This window comes from Sciurus vulgaris (assembly GCF_902686455.1).
Source record: "Sciurus vulgaris genome assembly, chromosome: 8".
NCBI classification, from domain to species: Eukaryota; Metazoa; Chordata; class Mammalia; order Rodentia; family Sciuridae; genus Sciurus; species Sciurus vulgaris.
The window spans coordinates 41,661,555-41,680,585 of record NC_136468.1 but is presented as its reverse complement, the minus strand read 5'-3'; the positions used below and the strand labels follow the sequence as shown (position 1 = coordinate 41,680,585).

General features: G+C 33.5%; 1 protein-coding gene across 1 annotated transcript in view; it reads right to left on the bottom strand.

Moving 5' to 3' along the window:
- Positions 1 to 957: 957 nt before the first annotated feature.
- THSD7A (thrombospondin type 1 domain containing 7A) overlaps positions 958 to 19,031 on the bottom strand; it is a 398,818-nt gene continuing 380,744 nt past the window's right edge. The window contains exons 19-27 of the mRNA XM_079152060.1: positions 17,407 to 17,524; positions 17,015 to 17,160; positions 16,422 to 16,596; positions 12,032 to 12,205; positions 7,996 to 8,091; positions 5,170 to 5,252; positions 4,419 to 4,629; positions 1,872 to 1,959; positions 958 to 1,172 (exon numbers count right to left, since the gene is read on the bottom strand). Coding sequence (XP_079008186.1) covers positions 1,088 to 1,172; positions 1,872 to 1,959; positions 4,419 to 4,629; positions 5,170 to 5,252; positions 7,996 to 8,091; positions 12,032 to 12,205; positions 16,422 to 16,596; positions 17,015 to 17,160; positions 17,407 to 17,524 — 1,176 coding nt within the window. The 3' untranslated portion in view covers positions 958 to 1,087. The remainder of the gene's footprint in view (positions 1,173 to 1,871; positions 1,960 to 4,418; positions 4,630 to 5,169; positions 5,253 to 7,995; positions 8,092 to 12,031; positions 12,206 to 16,421; positions 16,597 to 17,014; positions 17,161 to 17,406; positions 17,525 to 19,031) is intronic.

Sequence of the window (19,031 nt, the reverse complement as noted above, 5' to 3'; positions counted from 1 at the left end):
TCTAGTCATAAAGAGCCTTCAAAGAACAATTACAAACCAACTTGAGGGATTCACTTTTTGGAGGGTTAATGGACTTAAGGTACCGGCCGCCATGTTGTCAGTTTTACAATGGCTGCAGTGCCCAGGAAGAGTGTGTGCAGCAGGTAACCGCTGAGTTCATCCTGCTGCCATCCAAACTGAACCTTACTCTCTTCAGGATACAAGGACTTGCAGAAGTCTCCATGACACTCTTGGCAAAGATGTCTTCATCCCATATGAAAAGAGGCAGTATCTATGGCATATTGGTTAAGTGCCTATCATGCTGCACTAATATAGTGCAAAAATGTGCCTTCCATATAGCAAAAAGATGCAGGCAACCAGTTTGAAAATCAGGGAAAGTAGAAATGTATTAACACAAGCAATTTAGCTTTCCAGACAATAACCACTATAAAATACTGAACTTGAGGACTCTTTCTTCTAAGATACTAGTATATGTCCAGCATTCATACGTAGGAGAGAGCCAAGAGTGAGTCTTATAAAAGAGTCTCTGTCTCTGAAATGCAGGTCAATAAAAGCAATCATCAACCAGGAAGATGCTGAATCTATTCAATGAATTTTCTGTTTAGCTTACAGCTTTTCTCTTTTTCACTGTTAAAGTTGCTTATTGACAAGTATATAATATGACATTATAATGTGTCTCATTCAATTGAGTATACATGTTGTTATGCTTGACTGTTGTATTGTTGAGGTCTTGGTACAAGTTCTTCATGCTAGAATGTTCTGTGGGCTAACACTGCAAACAGACTTGTGTCAGGCATCCAATGGCCAATTTTACCACTATATTTTAGAGATGAAAGTGGTTTTTCAATTGGTAGATTTCAGAAAAGATGACATAAGAGATGACAAACTTCTAGAATTCTCAGTGTTGTTGGTTTATATGTAAGTGGTGCTATCTTGAATAGCTCAGTGGCATTATGATTTTCATTTTCTTTTTTTTTAAGTTAAAATGAATTATAATCCACATAGTTTGGATATTGTTGTTGCAGCCTCTGGATGTCTACAACAAAGTCAGAAAGCCAAAACTGGTTGTTGCCAGAAAAGTTAAGTGTTACATGTCTGCATCTCCATCATAAGCTAAGGTTAAAGGTTTCAGTCGGTTGTTTTGCCTTCTTTGGGGTTTCTTTGGCTTTTTGCTGTAAGAAATTCATTAAAATTGGGAGAAAGAAAAAAATCAATCTTCAATTGTAATTTTTATTGTCTTATATTTAAAAAAAAAGCAAAATGAATTGATCAATCTAAATTGCCCACTTCCCCACAATGCTAAATTCAACCATTGAATTTGATGTTCTGGTCCCTTTAAATTTCACAATTTTGTATTTTGAAAAAAAAGTTAAATAAATTTCAAGTATTTTACTATTCTATAAAAGATAAATTATCCTAGTGTCCTTTAGCACAAACAGAAGCAACATTATAGTATAATCATCTCTACTTTGCCATAAAACTTTATAAATAATGCACAATTTATAAATAATACATGTTTGCCTAGATAGTTGAATAAGATTATGTATTACTATAACATCTTTCTCCAGTAGTAATTCAGTATAAAAATGTACAGTCCACACAAAACAACTTTCTTGGTATACTTAGAAGGTAGCAAACTTGAAAAGATGACCTGAAATGGCACAGGCTCATCTCAAGAGGTTATGTGCCTCAGATTTTATAGATTTTTAAGACTAACGCCTTATTTATTTAGAATTTCATGTGAACACTGAATGAATACAACATACTTATTTCAGGCATTAGTTTTTTTTTTTTTTTCCCAGTGTTATAGGCAACTAAAAGTGTTTTCTTTGAAATAGAGACATTAGATTTTTAAATATTTAAACACTCACCAAGCTAGATAAATCATGGAGACAATAAAGATGAGTAACACAAATGCCCCAGCAGCTACACCATAAACCCAGGTCTTTAGTCTCCCATCTAAGAGGAATGGATATTAGGCATTAATTTACATTGGTCTGGGATACATATGACAGTCTTTAACTATGACCAATGACCAGTCACATTTGACCAATTCAAAACTCAAAGTGAATTACTGCTTCAGCACAGTTATTGATTAATGTAAAACTGTATTATGACTTAGATGCTGCTTTGTTAAAGATAAATGAACAATGAAATTGAATTGAAAAGTAGCAAACAGTGTTTGTGTTCAGATGTATGGTTTATATGCCTAAACATCTGCTGCTTCTTATCTGAATTTTACTTCAGATTCAACCTATGTGTTATCTACATAAACATTTTCTAATGATTTCCTACCAATTTTAGAATGACAATTATAAAAAAGATTAAAAGTATGCACTTTTAAGAAAGTCCCACATCTAGAGTTGATGCAGACAGGGATTTGAAAATTAACTCTGTCATTTTAACATTTTAGTTACAGATGAAAGTGAATATATTTAACATTTTTTTGTGATTAGTAATCTGTCTAGTCTGTATATTCAGTATGCTCTAAAATTGGTTTGACAATATCATTTGCAAAGAAACCACTTTGAATAACATAAAAGTCTTTCTAATTTTTACTTCTACCTTTTCTATTATATGGAATTGGGCATGACAGGATCTTTTCTAATTTGTTTTTCTGGTCTTATTCTCTTTGAACTTCTTAGTTTTATGCTCTGAATAAACTTCAAACACAAGATGCTATTAATGATGTTGCCTAACTTAATTTGATCCCAACATCAACATATTTCTGTTGCCTATGTATAATTAAATACATGATGTTAGTGTTAAAATTATAGATTGGGAAAAATTGACCCCATGGAGACTCTGGTTTATTCAATATTTGAAAGGCTTCAGAAGCAAATGAATAGTATACAATGTTTTCTGCCTGCAGTTGGATCAACTTAGAGGGTCATTTGCAGGGAAGAAAATAACTCAATTAGTATTCTAAATATTGTTTCTTTTCAATCCTAAGGATTTAAAAAAAAATTTAGCTGAGTTTAGAATCAAAAGAGCTATTCTACCATTGGGTTTCTCTGCCCTGAAAATTCTTCAAGTATTCTTTGTTTTTTTCATAAAGCAAAGAATTTCTGTCATTTTCCAAGATAGGTACCTTTTAAATATATTAAAATTCTCATTTGGGGGAAACTATATATTGAATTTAAAATAACTGCAATAATATTATTCTCTTTTTAAAAAGCCTGGTTTTAGTGTGAGGAGACCTACTTGAATGCTAGGTCAAAGTCAAGATTGCTAATGGACATTTATTAGTACACATCATAAACATTGAGAGAAGAGTTTACTAAGCTTACACAGACAAATCAGCTTTGCAAAATAAATTATTTTCAGCTAAAAACCTAATTAAAACAGGAATAGTGTAGATAAAATTAATCATCCAAATATTTAAAATACTTTAATACTGATTCTTCAGTAGAAGATATTTTGAGTTGATTGATTAGAAATAGCTATGCAAATTCCTTTCTTTCTTTCTGTGTTCCTAATGGAGCTATAAAGTAGACTATGCCTGGCTCTGCCTGGAGATTTCCTTTGGTTATGAACTAGTAATTCCTTCAGGGTATGAAAAAAAGTGGCATGATCTTAGCAGCTACATAACACTTGTGGGACATTTTCAAGCACCAGGTTAGTTCCAGGGCTGAGTGTATTACTGAGTCCAAACCGGGAGAGAAAATGTGCATAGTAGGGAGTAACACTTTAGCATCACTTTGGCAGGGCTTCCAGCTTTTGCACATGTGGGCTTCTAGTCCATTACTAGATATGTTAAGAGCAAATATGAAAACGATCTGGTCAGTCACGAAGTTTGGATCATTTCATCTAAAAGGGAGGGTTCCACGCCTTCTCCTGTGTATCTGGTGCTAGTACATATTCTGAGATTTTTGAATATGACAACTTTTAGGGCTGATATAAATTGGTGGCTACCAAGTGTCCCCTGGCAAAAGACTGCATTATTGAAGTTCCTAGTTAAGGTCCTAAGTATTAATTCTTTGTGATCAAATGGAAAATTCTCAAATGTGTGTATAGTTTTATTTGTCACAATTATGAAGGACCATATACATTTTTCTAATTCATATTTTCATCATTGTATCTCTATTCAATGTACAATTAATTATACTTGTAACTTTACGAATAAGATTGAAATAAGTAATATCAATCCTAAAATTTTTCTCAGAAGAAAGAATTTCATTTATATAAACTTTGGACATAAGTGACTTTATATACAATAAGGATAAAAAGATAAATGAATAGATAGTCATGTCAGAATAAATAAAATGAATATCAGAATGAAATAATAATAATGTGCCATGTTTAAGTGAAATAATAATAGTTCATGTGAAAATGTTTGCTTATTTACAAAAAATCCTTTGGCACTGGCTAAATGTCTAAACAAAATATTCTGAATCAATGCTGTCTAGTCATTTCACCTGGTCCAAATGGCTGCAGAAACCAGGTCCGGCCCCGTCCTGCTGGGTTGCTGGAGGGCTGGGTTGGATGCACTGCCCGACTGGTTTTCACGTCTCCTCTCTTGTCCTCCATAGTGGGTATCACCACCACAGGGATAAGTGTGCACTGCTCGAGTGTGCTGTTAGAAGACATGACCTCAGTGTACCCCTCTTCACAGCGGCATGCCTTTGTCTGCAGGAGAACAAGAAGAGTTACATTAGGCACACAAGAGAATCTTTGAAAGCACAACAAACTGTACTTGGAGAGCTTTAAAGAAGGATTGTTTGAGAATGAACAACATAATTTCTGTCTTAGCTACATTTAAAAATCTCTACTTTTGGTATTAAATAAAGTTATTCTAAAAGTAGGCACATTCAGAATTATTTGCATTTCTTTAAAAAGCGGTATAGATGGGTGCAATGGCGTACGCCTGTAATCCCGGTGGCTCTGGAAGCTGAGGCAGGAGGATCCTGAGTTCAAAGCCAGTGACATGCTAAGCAACTCAGTGAGATCCTGTCTCTAAATAAAAAAATACAAAATAGCCCCGGGGACATGGCTCAGTGGTTGAGTGCTCCTGATATCAATCCCCAGTATCAAAAAAAGAAAAAAAAAAAAAGTCTAAAAATTGAATTTTTCTATCTTAAAACATGTTTGGGGAAGAAGGGGATGGACTTCACAGAGGGGTGAGAGATGATGGAGGCCACTTGTCCATCTTCCTGAATTCTCACATACCTCACTGCAGTACGCGTGAGGCTGACTGCACGGAGGGTTACAAGACCTGTCAGCATCAGGCTGGCTCACCACCAAGCAACCCCCTGCAAGACAGAAGAATCGTATTTTAACAAATAGCATGTCTTGTTATAGACTTGTCTTTGAATTTTGAACCACCTGGGAATCCCTAGGATTTTTCACTCTGTGAAATATTTGGTTGATCTTTATCACTTTATTTAACAACTTGAACCCCTTTTTACTCACTCTGGGAGGACAGTGCCTGGTACTTAGAGTTGTACAATACGTGTTTGTCAAAAAGATGATTTTATAGCTGTTCTTTTTGAAAATACTAGCGGCACACAACCTCTTTCTGTCAGCAGTTCCTGAAGCCAAACTCAACAAATTTGAAAAGCAAATTTAATTTTCTTTTTAAAGTTTAAATTCTTTCTTGGCTATTTGAAATAATATTTTTCAAGTCCTTGAAATAACTCTTTAAATTATGTGACTACCAAATAAGTGTATTTTTTGATAAAGGACATTTTGTTTTGAGAAAAATCATTACTGCTTTTATTATTGGGGGTAGTGGGGGGGAAATCAAGAAGAAAACAAATGTAGCTACTATGTTCTTTATTCACATTATTTTCTTAACTTGATATTGTAGCAATTTACTATCTTTGTTTTCCAGCACAGTACCAACTATGCCTGTTGTTAAGTGATGTTTTTAAAGATGGGAATAATTGTCTGAAAGAAATAACATTGTTAACAGGAAAGAACTCATAGTTTCAAATTATATTTGTTCATTTTAATAGAATTTTAGCCAAGCAAAAATATTTCTTTGTTTATGGAATTGATGATCCTCTGGATTTAATCAAGGGTGACTACTGTTAATGCTTTGTCTTTCTGCATTATAAATACAAAACATTCATGGAAAAATTGTTATGGAAAAGCAGTTAGCAATTGCAAGGCAATTTGAGTCAAGTGGCCATTTAAGTTATTATCATTAAACACATGAAGGAAAGGAAAGCAATATCTCAAGTTTTTATAAGGACAATTCATAAATTAAAGCAATTGACCCAGGTAGGTAATATACTTTACAAGCTTGTATAGCTCTCATAAAGAATCTTATCTCTCCTAAAAGAAAAACGTATTTAGAGTTTATCACAAATTATTTGCACATTGGCTTTTTGGTACTAAACTGTATTAGAAAAAAAGAAATACATTGGATACTTCATTGCATTGGAAAGAAATTAAAATATGATTTCTATAATTAAGTCTTTAAAGGTTGACTTTACTCTGCAATGGGGAATAGTCCCAAATGTAGTGGGATAAGAGCTTCTTATATGTAGGAAAAGGGTAGGCAAATATTTGCATCCATATTTGAAAAAATGCAAACTAATAGGACCCTCCGGGGAAGCTGTTAAATTCCCTTAGAATAGTTCGAAGAAGAATGTAGACATTAATTTCCAAGCTCGGAGTTGAGTGGGTGACCTCTGTACACATTCTGGTTCAGAAAGCCTATGCTTCCCTGTCTAGTGCTCTTTTCATCCTACCCCTCTTCTAATGGGGTGAGGGCAAATTTTGCTCCCCAAAACAATGCTGTGGAGAAAGCCAAGAGTTTCCTAGTAAGTTGTCTTTTCTTTCTCATACATGTGTCCACTGGGAGATGCTATTATCAAGGGTTTCCTGATATAGCTTTCTCATGTGAAAAATCAAGACTGCAGTTTGAAATGCTGTTCCAGTTTTCACAGGGAGGAAATAAATAATTAGGTTTCAATAAATCCTGGTAATTTAAAATTCAATATAAAACTGATGCTTTTCAAGAAGCTTATTGATTCCTGCTCCTATTATCTTACCATATGTATTAAAGTTAAATTTATAAGTGGAAATTACTCAGAGGCATCCAAATGCACTAGGAGGGTCAAAACAACAGAAGCCAGTCAACAGGATCCCTGAGCAGTTCATTGTCAATACTCCTGCTGTTGGTATGCTATGGAGATTCCCATATATTAGATCTATGAAAAAAATTGTTTAAGGAGAGACATTAGATTTTGGGGTTCATGTGTCTGAAGTTGAGGATCGGTTCCAACCTTCATTTTTTCCTAGGAAATTTGCAGTGTGATTCTACATATCTGGCACCAAAGTTTCTTTCTCTTTTACTGGGTCCTTGGCATCTCTCACATTTACTGACCTCTCATACAAAGAACCTTTCAGTAACTGCAGCTTAGGGTAGTTCTGTGGAGATGTGTTTAGGTCAAAGTACAATTAAAATAACTTCTTTAGGATTTCTTCTTTGGAAGTATAATAATATTGGGGTGGGAACACCAAAGAGGATTTTCAGATGCTCTGGATTCCAGATTTACCAACAGGTCTTTACTACTAATTAATAAATGTTTACAGTGATAGATACCTGAATTTAAGTAAGTATGTGGATTTGTATAATTATGCTCCCCTGATAATATTTTTGGTCAGAATTTGTATTAGCTTTAAGACTCACAAGTGCAAATAGTACAAAAATGTTTTTTTTTAAAGTAGTAAATTATTAATATATAAAATTTCTAGGAAAATAAATCTGAAAAATACTTATACAAATAATTTATTACAATTAGGTAGTATTTTAATTAAATAAGTTCTAGCAGTGATATCTAAAAGGGTGATCTGTGGGGAAGAATATGAAACATTATAAAATAAGTTGTCACTGGTACCACATATGTATAGGAGTACAGGTATACTAATCTCAGCCATGTGTTCAAAACTGAAAGATTATTCTTGTATCCTTCTTAATTTCTTTAATCAATTACATTTGTGTTATAAGAATACTTTCAAAGGCAAGAGAAGTTGGAGGTTTACCTGTTACATTTACCCCATCTGACCTTTGACACCAGACTGTTCGGGAAGAGCCTTTCCAAGCACTGGCCATCCATTTATACTCATAGCACTGTCCATCTGCAGGGATACAATAAACATCCATAGGAGTATTCTGTTGCTCAGGACAATTGTGGGGACAAAGGGCTAACAAATTTTTTATGAACAGTTGAAAAGTGATAAGAAGTTCATTTCTAAAGAGTCAAATGTCAATTTATTGCCTGGAAGTTGCCTTGCAAATCTTGTGTCAATGTAGCTATGCACCTAAATCCCAACTAAATTTCATGCCTGCTATCACACTACTTTGTAATTTAATTTTATGGTTAGCTTTTTAAGTATCATGGAATATTAAACATGCAGACAGGTATGCAGAATAAATAAAAATATTCAGTTGCCTATCATGTGATTCAAATATGCCATTGAGTCATATTTACTTTAGTTTTAATTTGCTTGATGAATAAAGAAAGATGTAACCTTGATGTCCTGCCTATGACATTCCTTCCTGATCCTTTCCCTGTCGCAGCAGTGCACTCTCTTCCAAAGTGTATTTATGACTGTGGCATGCTTTTATTTTTATTGAGTTAATAAAAAAATTTCCCATATTTTCTTTAAATGTTATTCAGTGTTTATCTTCAGGTCTATAATTTATCTAAAGTTTTTATGTTATGTGTGCTAAATATGATTTTTAAAACATTTTATGAATAAAAATTCTGGCAACGCTATTCACATACTCATTCTGCACTTTCACTCTGCCTATTACTTATGTTAAATGTCCATTCCTGAGATTCTCTATCTTATGCCACTAGTGTGATTGTTTTACTGTTGACCAATTACTCTGTTTAACTGTCAATACTTTAGAGTAAACCTTGACATAAAGCTATGTAAGTCCCTTGATGATTTCTCCCACTTTTTCTTCTTAATAAAAGTCTGGACTCTTTTTGGTATTTAACCTCTCTGAATTAATTTTCGGATTCATTTATCAGGTTACTTTAGCAATCTGCTCAAATCACATGGAATTTATAGGTAAATTTGTATAAAATTAATGTTATGATATTGAAACTTTTTATCCATGAAGATGGTCTATTTTACCAATATTTTAGTTCTTTATGTCTTTCAATAAGATTTTACAATTTTATACATATCTTACATCATTTGTTAATTTAGTTCTATTTCTAGTTTTATTTGTATTGCTAATATAATTTTTCTGTCTAAATTTTATAACTAAGTCTTTTTGATTAAAGAAAGATTATTTGCATCTCTTTTTGAAACATATAATGTTCCTGAACTCTCTTACTTCCAAATATTTATTGATAGGTAACAGACAGACATGAGTGATGGGAACAAGAAGGTAAAGGGATAATTCTATAAATTAGGCTTATTGGGCTAACCCCTACCATGCTTTCTTTTAAAAAAGCAATTTACCTGCTGCCCTATGTGACTTAAATCAATAGGATATGCTACATTCCTCAGCAAACAACCTGTTATTTGCAGGACAAAAACAGGCCCCGAAGGCTCCTCCCTGCCCCTATGAAGAACATGGGTTACCCTAAAGTTGGGGGTGGGGGAAAAGGTCTGTGACCTTTACACAGACCACATTTCGGGACTCCAGGAGACAGGATTATTAAAAGTAAATTCCCTTAACCATAAAACCTATAAGAATGAGTTTCAATTAGGACTGGTTAGCATGGCAGCATGGGTCAAACTGACCCCAGAGTTATCTTGGATCCTTAGCATGCCATTATGATAGTAAAATATCCCCCTCATGGGGTAAACCATCCATAGTGGGGACTTAGAAGTCTGAGGTGATCTTATTGTCAGTCAAAAGTCAAGAAGTGAACCTGAGTAGAACTCTCTGGAAACTTCCCTGGAAACCCCAATAAAACTGGACCAGAGGGGTGCACCAGACCTCTCCTATATGAGAGGATCCGCTCTTTCCCTTGTGTGTTCCCTTTTTCTTTTCTATCCCTTCTAATAAATTCATGTCTGCTATTCTGAGTAACTTGTCTGAAATCTTTCTGGCATGATAGCAAGAACCAGTGATTGAGGACATCTGCAGTCACTTTGATTCTACAGATGACCTTGTTCTGCAATGTTTAAAAATTATCTTGAATTTTTTTAATGTGCAAAATTTTTTCTTGACGTTCAAGTTTGGCTTGAAAATTTTTATTGTAAATTATTGAATTCTATAGTCTTCCAGTAAGAATTAAAAATAATACCGTTTGTTTCTGTTAATGTGTAGAATTGTATTAGATTTTCCTAATATTTATATATCTTTGTATTTATAGAATTAAGTATAGTTTGTCATGATGTTAATTATCTATTAAATACACTATGATTTGGTTAGCTAATATTTTATTTTATATGATTTAGATTATTTATTTTCATAGGCAGATTTATTTCCTTGACTGGTTTTACTGTCAAGATTATACTATCTTAGGAATTGGGGAAATTTCACTGTTTTCCCCACTTGATTTGATTTTATTTACTTAAGATTTCAAATAAGTAAGAATTAGCATTCTCTTGTTTCTTCATATTTTGGTAAATTTTATAAATAAACCCATTAAGGTTTTAGATTGTGTGTATGTGTGAGTATATATTTGATAGTTTTGAATTTTTAATAATTATAGATTTCATGGTGTAGCCTTTCTATTGCTTATGATAAATTATAACATTCTAAGTTATTTTCATCGAAGTTTTACATTCATTAGCAAAAAACTATTTAAAGAATATGATTTTTAAGCTCTTTTCTATTTGCAGTAGTATCAACTTTGTTTTTTTCTTCATTGCTTTCTCTTGAGGTGATCTACTTTATTAATTTGGTCAGAATCAAGCTATTGGATTTGTCTATTATTTTTTGTTTGTTTTGTATCTCACTGGATTTGTTCTTATGTTGGTTGAATTTTATTTCCTTTTTTCTTTTTTTAAAAAAGTTGAAAGCCTTTCTTAAGTTGAAAGCCTAGTGTATTTTTAGAATTTCCTTCTATGTCAGCATTTAAGGCTGTAGGTTCTCTAGGTACTTCTGTGTGTACATGAAGAGATTTCTTGTGCAACTGTTGTGTTATGGATTTCTAATTTTATTGCACTGTAATTGGGCATAAATAATTCTTTTTTCTTGGCTTGGGAATTGTTCAATTTATTGTAAACCCTTAGCTTGTTCTACTTCTTTATCTACCCTGTCTTAAGTAGATGGAGTGTCTTATCTGATTGGTAAATTAGGAAGATTAAAGTGACCAGGCATGGGTATCTAATTTTATCTAATCCTTGGTTTAAATCATCTTGCTCATTTGTTTTTCATTTTAAGGGTTCTTGTTCAACATTCTAAGCCTTCTTTTTCAACTTTTAGTGCGAAGATGGTATTTGGATCCTGCTTGCTTTTTTGTTATATTTTTAAATTGTTTCAAGACACAAATAAAGGGGTTGTTTAGGACCACATTCTCTACTAGATAACAATTAATTTGCTTTCATGATATTTTAATGCTTTGTGGTTCTTCCATATGTCATGTATTGCCAATATGGAGTGAATTATTCTATTTGTGCATATATAAACACACACAGACACATAAACTAATATGTATATATATGTTCTATGTCAAATTATATTAAAATTAAAATATGACCAATAATTTGATTTGTCAATTTCTGAGAATATAGTGAAATCTCTCATTTAGCTATAAATTTGTAATTTTTCTTTAATTTGGTCCTTTAAGTAAATGGAAAGATATTGTCAGATTCATGAATGATTATTGTTGTAAGTATACAAACAATATGCTTTGAATTATCTTAGTCTTCTTTTTAGTTCATAAAACTGGGAAGAATTTTTACGATATTTCACATTAATGAAGGTTGACAGGATTTTTCCTTCTTCTAAACCTTTATAATTCACAATCTTACCCTTCATTTATTTCTCTGCCTTAAGTATAATCTTGGCAATTTTCTTACTTAATAGAAAACTCCTTATCTTGTGCTTTTGTTTACTAACACAGAACTAAAATGAACAGGTTTCATTAATTGAAGCACTTACCATCACATGATTTTGTTTCTAACATCTGCTCTGGGCACAAATGTTGATTCTCCAGTTCTTGTATAATCACTGCTCTGGATCGGACCTGTATTCCACCAAAGCCTAAATCCTCACCATTCACACAGGTCAGCTGACAGAGGCTCCATGGAGACCAGTCCTTCAAGTAACAGTCACCTGCAAAACGCAGGTTTGTAGTTTATATCCACACACATAAAGAATAATCTGACAGATAATCATTTTAATTCTAATCCCACAAGGCATTGTTTGTAAGTATGCTAGTCATATGTAATATTTATAACATGGATAAGCATCTAATAATTGCAACTTTACATGAAATTTTTTGAGTTTGCATACATATTGTCGTTTTCTGAGTGACTATTATTGGACTATGTGTTGCTTAATTATATAAAATATAAAGTAGGTTTGAAGGAACTTGACTACTATGACCATTTCCTAATAGAACAAATATTTGGTTAAAATCTACCATCGCTCTTGTCATTAGCATCACGAAGGAGTTTATTTAAACCTACCTACACACAGAAATTGGCTTTGAGGTGTTAATAATTTCATAGGGGTATAAATTCTATGACTGAAAACAGACTAAAGAGTCTAAAACAGTCTACAACTGTTTTATTTATATTTCTTCCCGGAGAGGTTGAGGCAAGACAGCAAATTAAGCAGCTGGAGCAGTGGAAATGATGTTTACCTTTTCTCTGATCTACATCTTTAATTGAATTTACCCCCCTTTTTTCAAATATCTATTGAAGAACAATAAGCTGTACATGCAAAAGGATCACAAATCATGGATGCACAGATAGCGGAATTTTCACAATTGATTGTATATGAATGTGATCGACATTAATGAAGAACAGAACATTCCCAGAGTCTCAGAACACTCCTCATGTCATATATGAAGTCATGCCATTATGCACTTTTTTCTGTGTCTGGCTTCTTTCACTCATTTGTGTTTGTAAGATCAACCACATATTTATATGGTTCTAATTTGTTTTTTCTTACTGCTATACTTTGTTCCGTTGTGTGCATATACCTGATTTATATATCCATGCTACTATAGATGAGCATATAGGGAGTTGTTAATCTTTCATATTATGAATAATGTCATGAATGTTTTAGTGCAAGCCTTCGATGAACTTATGTATATATGTATGTGTGTGTGTGTGTGTATATATATATGTATTGGATATATAAATAAGTGTGGAATTGCTGAGTCATAGTATCCATGTGTTAAACATCTTCTACTATTTTGAGAATAGGGAAGATTTAATGAAATATTGCCTGAACCCAACTCCCATCCATTCTTCAGGACTGGTGTTTTGGTGATAGTCTTTAGAATATACAATTAATTATGATAGAGTCAAATCCAGAGGGCTTCATATCACTTTAATTATTCCAGCTACAAAACATGACTACTTCTTATTTCCTTATATCATACTATATAAGACTAATATTAGAACAAAGTTACAAGGAGATCTGATTAATGGAAAACTTTCTTGTGTCATGATTAAGAAAACCTGGAAATACATGAATTATTGACCAAGAAATAAATGTATGACACAAGAGTGAATTTTTTGTGGACCTTTATTAGAGAACATGATTGGTACTTCTAAAGTATAAAAATATCTAGTAAATTTTGAAAATGCTAAGAAACTAGATACAATTTTAAAGTAGTCTAAGAAAAGTTTTAGAAACATCCCTAGGAAATGCACATTTGGGTTACTCCATTTTTAAATTATGCAGGAAAAACTTCTAAGATTTGATTTAAAAATATTTTAAAATCCTGTCTATGTAAATATAGTATAACTTCATCTTAATGATTGCAAACTACATGGAAATATACCTTTCACTGGTAGGCTTTATCTCTATGCTTACTTAATATCATGCAGTTTGCAAAAAAACCCTCAGTAAATGTCTTAACAGTAGTTTGAATTATATAATTATCATCTCCAAATAACCCATGTCAAGATGCAAATATTTAATAACAGCAGATGAAAGTGAGGCATTCTCTTCTACAAGACATACTTTTATAATATGACCATGTAAATTATTCTGATAATAATAAAATTAAAATACCCCTGCCAAAGATGTGACAATTAAATGTATGAAATATATTTGCTAATTCAGTATTCTACTCTTTAAATAGTTCACATATTGCTAGCTTTCAAATCCCATCTTTAGAGAAAACTAGCAAGAAAGGAACTTGAATGAATAGATTATAAGTTAAAAGCAGTCTTCTGGATTTGTAATTAATTAAAATGGTATGTTTGCTCTGTTCTGTGTTATCATAGGATCCTGTAGGCTTCTTTCACATCATTTGCAACAGATTATAATTATATGTTTATTGGTTTCACTATTAGTAACTGTCTCTTCCATTAGAAGTGAGCTCTGTGAGGACAGGGTTGCTTCCTCTCCCACTGGATGGAAACCTCAAGTCCGGGGACTGGCCTGCAGTTATACTTAACACATAAAGGTCAAATGAGTAGTGATTGTGCTGTGGGAAGCATGACGGAAAAACATGGTGATTCTCCACAGGGAGGTACACACCCTGGTGAGGATGTCAGTTCTGCACAGTGAGGCAGATAGCACAATAATCCTGTAATTGACACTGGACATTTTGGTTTTGGAATTGGTAGGCCTTCCAACTTTCAACCTTGGTCATATTTTGTTGACTATATGGTCATTCAGCACATCGAAGTCCAAAGTTTCAGTCCTTGGCCTCGCTACGGAGCCCTCACCTGCAGTCACAGTCTCAGTTTTGGTCCACTGTGAAGCACAATGAGTTTATTAAGTAGGATTGTGAGTGAGATCTTGGTTGAGATAAGGACAGCTTCAGGGGCAGGAAATGGAACAGGGGAATTTCTGGATGAGCAAAAGGTGTATTGACAATTGTGGGAACACCTTGCCAAGCTCTAGAAAGTCAGATTTTATTTAACTGTGAGAACATTTTACATAACATCTATCTTAACAAAATTTTAAGTGCACCACATAGTATTGTTAACTACAGGCATAATGTTGTACAGCAGACTGCTGGGACTTATTTATTTTTCATAACTGAAACTTTATGCCCATTTAATAGGAGTTGCTGTTTAGATTTTAAGTCTTTATTTTCTAAATCTGAAATAAATGGAAATATTTGTGTGGGCAAAGATCATTACAACAGTTGAATGGCCTATAGTTCTAAGTAGTGGGCTATTTTATTTTCTACCCTGTTCAATTTTATTCAGTTCATCACCTTGTGATAACAATAAATAATGTTACCATTATTGTCATCTCAAATAATTTATTTACTTAGAAATGAGTAATTTGAGTAAATGGGAGAGTATCTGATATTGTCACATTTTCCAGTTTTTAGGAACCCCATCTCAATTTAAAAATGTTTTCTTTTAAAATTACCATAACTCATCCCTTCATGTAGAAAATGTTTTATGCCTAATCATTATGTTTTTGGCAAATACTTAAATTTTTTTGAGAACACAAAGGACACACTTTTTAGAGAAATACATATTCTTATAAGAAAATTGGAGAATAAAAAGTTTCCATTTGAGAGTAAAATATAAGAGTTCATTTCTAGTCTGCTAAGAAACTGTTGCCTCAATATCTTTCCCAAAGATGGTTCTACTAGAATATTTTGACCTGAAATATCCCAAACAATTCTCTGCATCAAGCCCAAACTCCTAAATATGAGCTTATCTTGCCTTCCATTTTTTTTCTATACAATTCAGCATACAACTATGCTATTTGGCACACAATATTTAATATCATGCAACCATTGCACAACATTGAATCTGAATGAAGTAGTTCAATATTTTCTTCCATAATCTTATTTGCTTTCTAGTAGCAAGAAATTTGCTTTTTTTCTTTTTGAATTCTTACTGATTCTGTATTTTTCTACATTTTATGGTTTAACACAGCATATACATGTCTGAATTGTTGTTGATTCCACCCAGAACTCAGAATGAACTTTTATTATGAGGACTTAAATCTTTCATTAGTCATTTTGTGTTCCAACATTGCCTCTCCCTCACTCTCTATTCTCTCCTTCTATAAATCCCAAATAGATCATTTAGTTCTTATTTTCTCAACATTTATTTCATGCTTTCCCTGTCAATTATAGGCCTTAGACCTTAATACCATCTCTTGCACATGCTAAACCTCCACAGGGGTATTAAGAGAGGCCACAAGGAAGACTAGACTGTCCCTACAATCAGGAATGAGGCATGCCCTGATTTGTCCAGAGAAGCAGTGCCTGGTGTTAGGTACTGCTGAATTATATTATTGGCACATCTTAAATTATCCTATATACGCAACCCCCTCTTGACCCTGGCCCTGGGAAGAAACCACCCAAATATGAATTTTGTTCTGCTATTGTTACCTGGGCAAGGCTGGGTGCAGGTTTCCTCCAGAACCATTTTTTTACTACCATCTACAGTGGGTTCAATGTCAGCACAGAATTCCTCATCCACTACTTTGCCAAAGTCATCAGATGACCCATCGCTCACTACACAAGAAATGTTCCTTGTTCTGGTCCCTTCTCCACACTGAGCCTCCTGGAATGGAGAAACAACTAATTACAAAAAGAAAAATAATCCATTAGAGAACTCATCCCTTATAGTCATCTCTGCACCATTGATTTTGATTTATGAATACTTAGAGAAGCATTTGAAACCCTAGGGAAGAAGCCTTCCACGGCACAAGCTATAAAGCATACCCTGAACAATTTATTTTGTTTTCCAGTCAAAGACAGGCAAATACATTCTCATTAAAATGAATCAGTCTCCACATGATTTTAAAAGTACAGGACAGGGAGTGTTTGTTATCAAAAGTAATTAAATTATTATGAAATGGCAAAGTAACTAACATCAATAAGAGGAAACCTGCAATCTGCAAGCTCTGAAGAATATTTCTGAAATCAAGTTTCTGTAGATGAAGGATACACACTTTCACACAGTTCTTGAGATTAGATACCTGCACTTGGCATGGAGACCACCGGCCATATTGCCACCGATAACAGGGCTTCACTGGGCAAGGCTTGGACTGTTCCATCAGGGAAGGGCATGGTCTTCCATCACCCTGAAAGGGTTGGGTCACTGTTCGTCTTCGGATCATTTTTCCTGAAGAGATAAAAAGCAACACAACTTCAGTGGCATGTTAGAATTTTGCAAGCTTAATACCTTACTGGGAGAAGGTATCCCAGAGGCTTCTCCTGAGACCCAGGAACAAGCAAGGTTAAATGTTTTGGAAAGAAAGACAACCAATTGGATGTTTTGAAGATTATCTGATATGACTTAAAGCACAGGAACATTTTATTTTTATATATCTTGATCACTAGCTTAATGCTAACTCCAGTACCAACAAACCTGTGAGGCCACATGTTTGAGAACATTCTGACCAAGAGGACCAATCTGAAAGCTGACAGTTCACAGGGCATTCCACCACACAGGATGTGTTCATCTGCCAGTGCTTCTCCAAGGACAGCTGAAAGAAGAGGGTAGATCTGTTGGTACTGACACTGAGGCATGGCCACAGCATATTGTTGTTGGAGGAAGCAAGTAAGAAAGGAGAAGGGAGGAGAGAGGAGGAAAAGGGGAGAGGAAAGAGAAGGAAAAGAAGCTGCATGATAGTACAAAAAGATATCTGAAAAACAAATATCCAAACTATTAAAAGTAGAAAATGGTTCAACCCAGGAGAGTGGAAGTCAAGGATGAATGGAGGGGACCAATGACTATATTTTCTATATTATACATGTGTGAACATTTTCAATAAGCAATGAAGAAAAGTGGATTTAATGAGAATTGGTTGGATTTTCCAATGAAATGGCAAAGTAAGTGTAAGATTACTTTCTATTTAAAAACCAAGAATATTATCAATATCTGGATTACTTATATACGCAGGATATTATATCAATTATTTTTACACATACATGTTAAACTGAAAAGTAAAAAGGAAAGATTTTAAAGACAAATTGCCACTCATAACTAATGATATAATGTATTGATATAATGTGAAATATCAGTTTTGGGGCTGGGGTCCTAATAGCTTAATTGTAGAACATGTATCCAACACTCATAAAGCCCTAGAGTTCAATTCCCAGTACCAAACAAAACAAAACAAAACAAAAAAGCAAGAAGAAAGAAAAAAGAAAAAACAGTCATTTTTTTAAGTAAGCTACCTTTCTCTTTAGAGAAATGAGGGTCCTCAGAACTTTTTGATTCTGAATGTTTAATATTCACTTTTTTTCTCCCACAAAGATTCTCTCTTCTAAAACTGATATGAGCAGCTAACTGGTGTGATTCAGTTATTTTGGTGTTAAGCCTCTCATCGTATAATAACTGTACATTTTATTGGCATTTGAGTTCTGTTAGTTATCTTTTCCAAATTTCACTTTAAAAATATAAAGAAGAGGTTTCAAGTTCATCTCCTGTATATTCCAACATTTAAAAAGTCTAAAGTAAAAAGTAGAATTGAAATATGAAAATTTAAGTTTGGCAGGAGAATAAAAATTTTTTAATTGGTAATTCTTGGAATTTTTCAAGACCTTCAATTTTTGCATGAAAGAAAATTTCTATATTTTACTTTAAACAGTCACAGAGGATGGCAAAAGAAAATTTTCTGAAACATGCTATATTTCAGTCTATCTCTTAGCCCAAAGTTATTCACTGAGAAAGGATTAGATCCATGCTTGGTGTACTACACCCCTTGGCAGACACTTCTATTATATTTCACACTAGAAAATCTGACAAAGCTCAGTATCTGAGATGAAAACTTTTACTGTATTACCTAGTTTAAGCTTCAGAAAGTCACTGGTGGTATATTCCTATATGAACGTAGGAAAGTCATGTCCAATTCATTCTACTTTCCTATTCCCAGCCTTCTCCTTTCCTTTCATTCCCCTTTGTCTAATCCACTTAATTTTTATCCCCAACTTCTTTGTGTGTTAGCATCTACATATCAGAGAGAACATTCGACCTTTGATGTTTCAGAT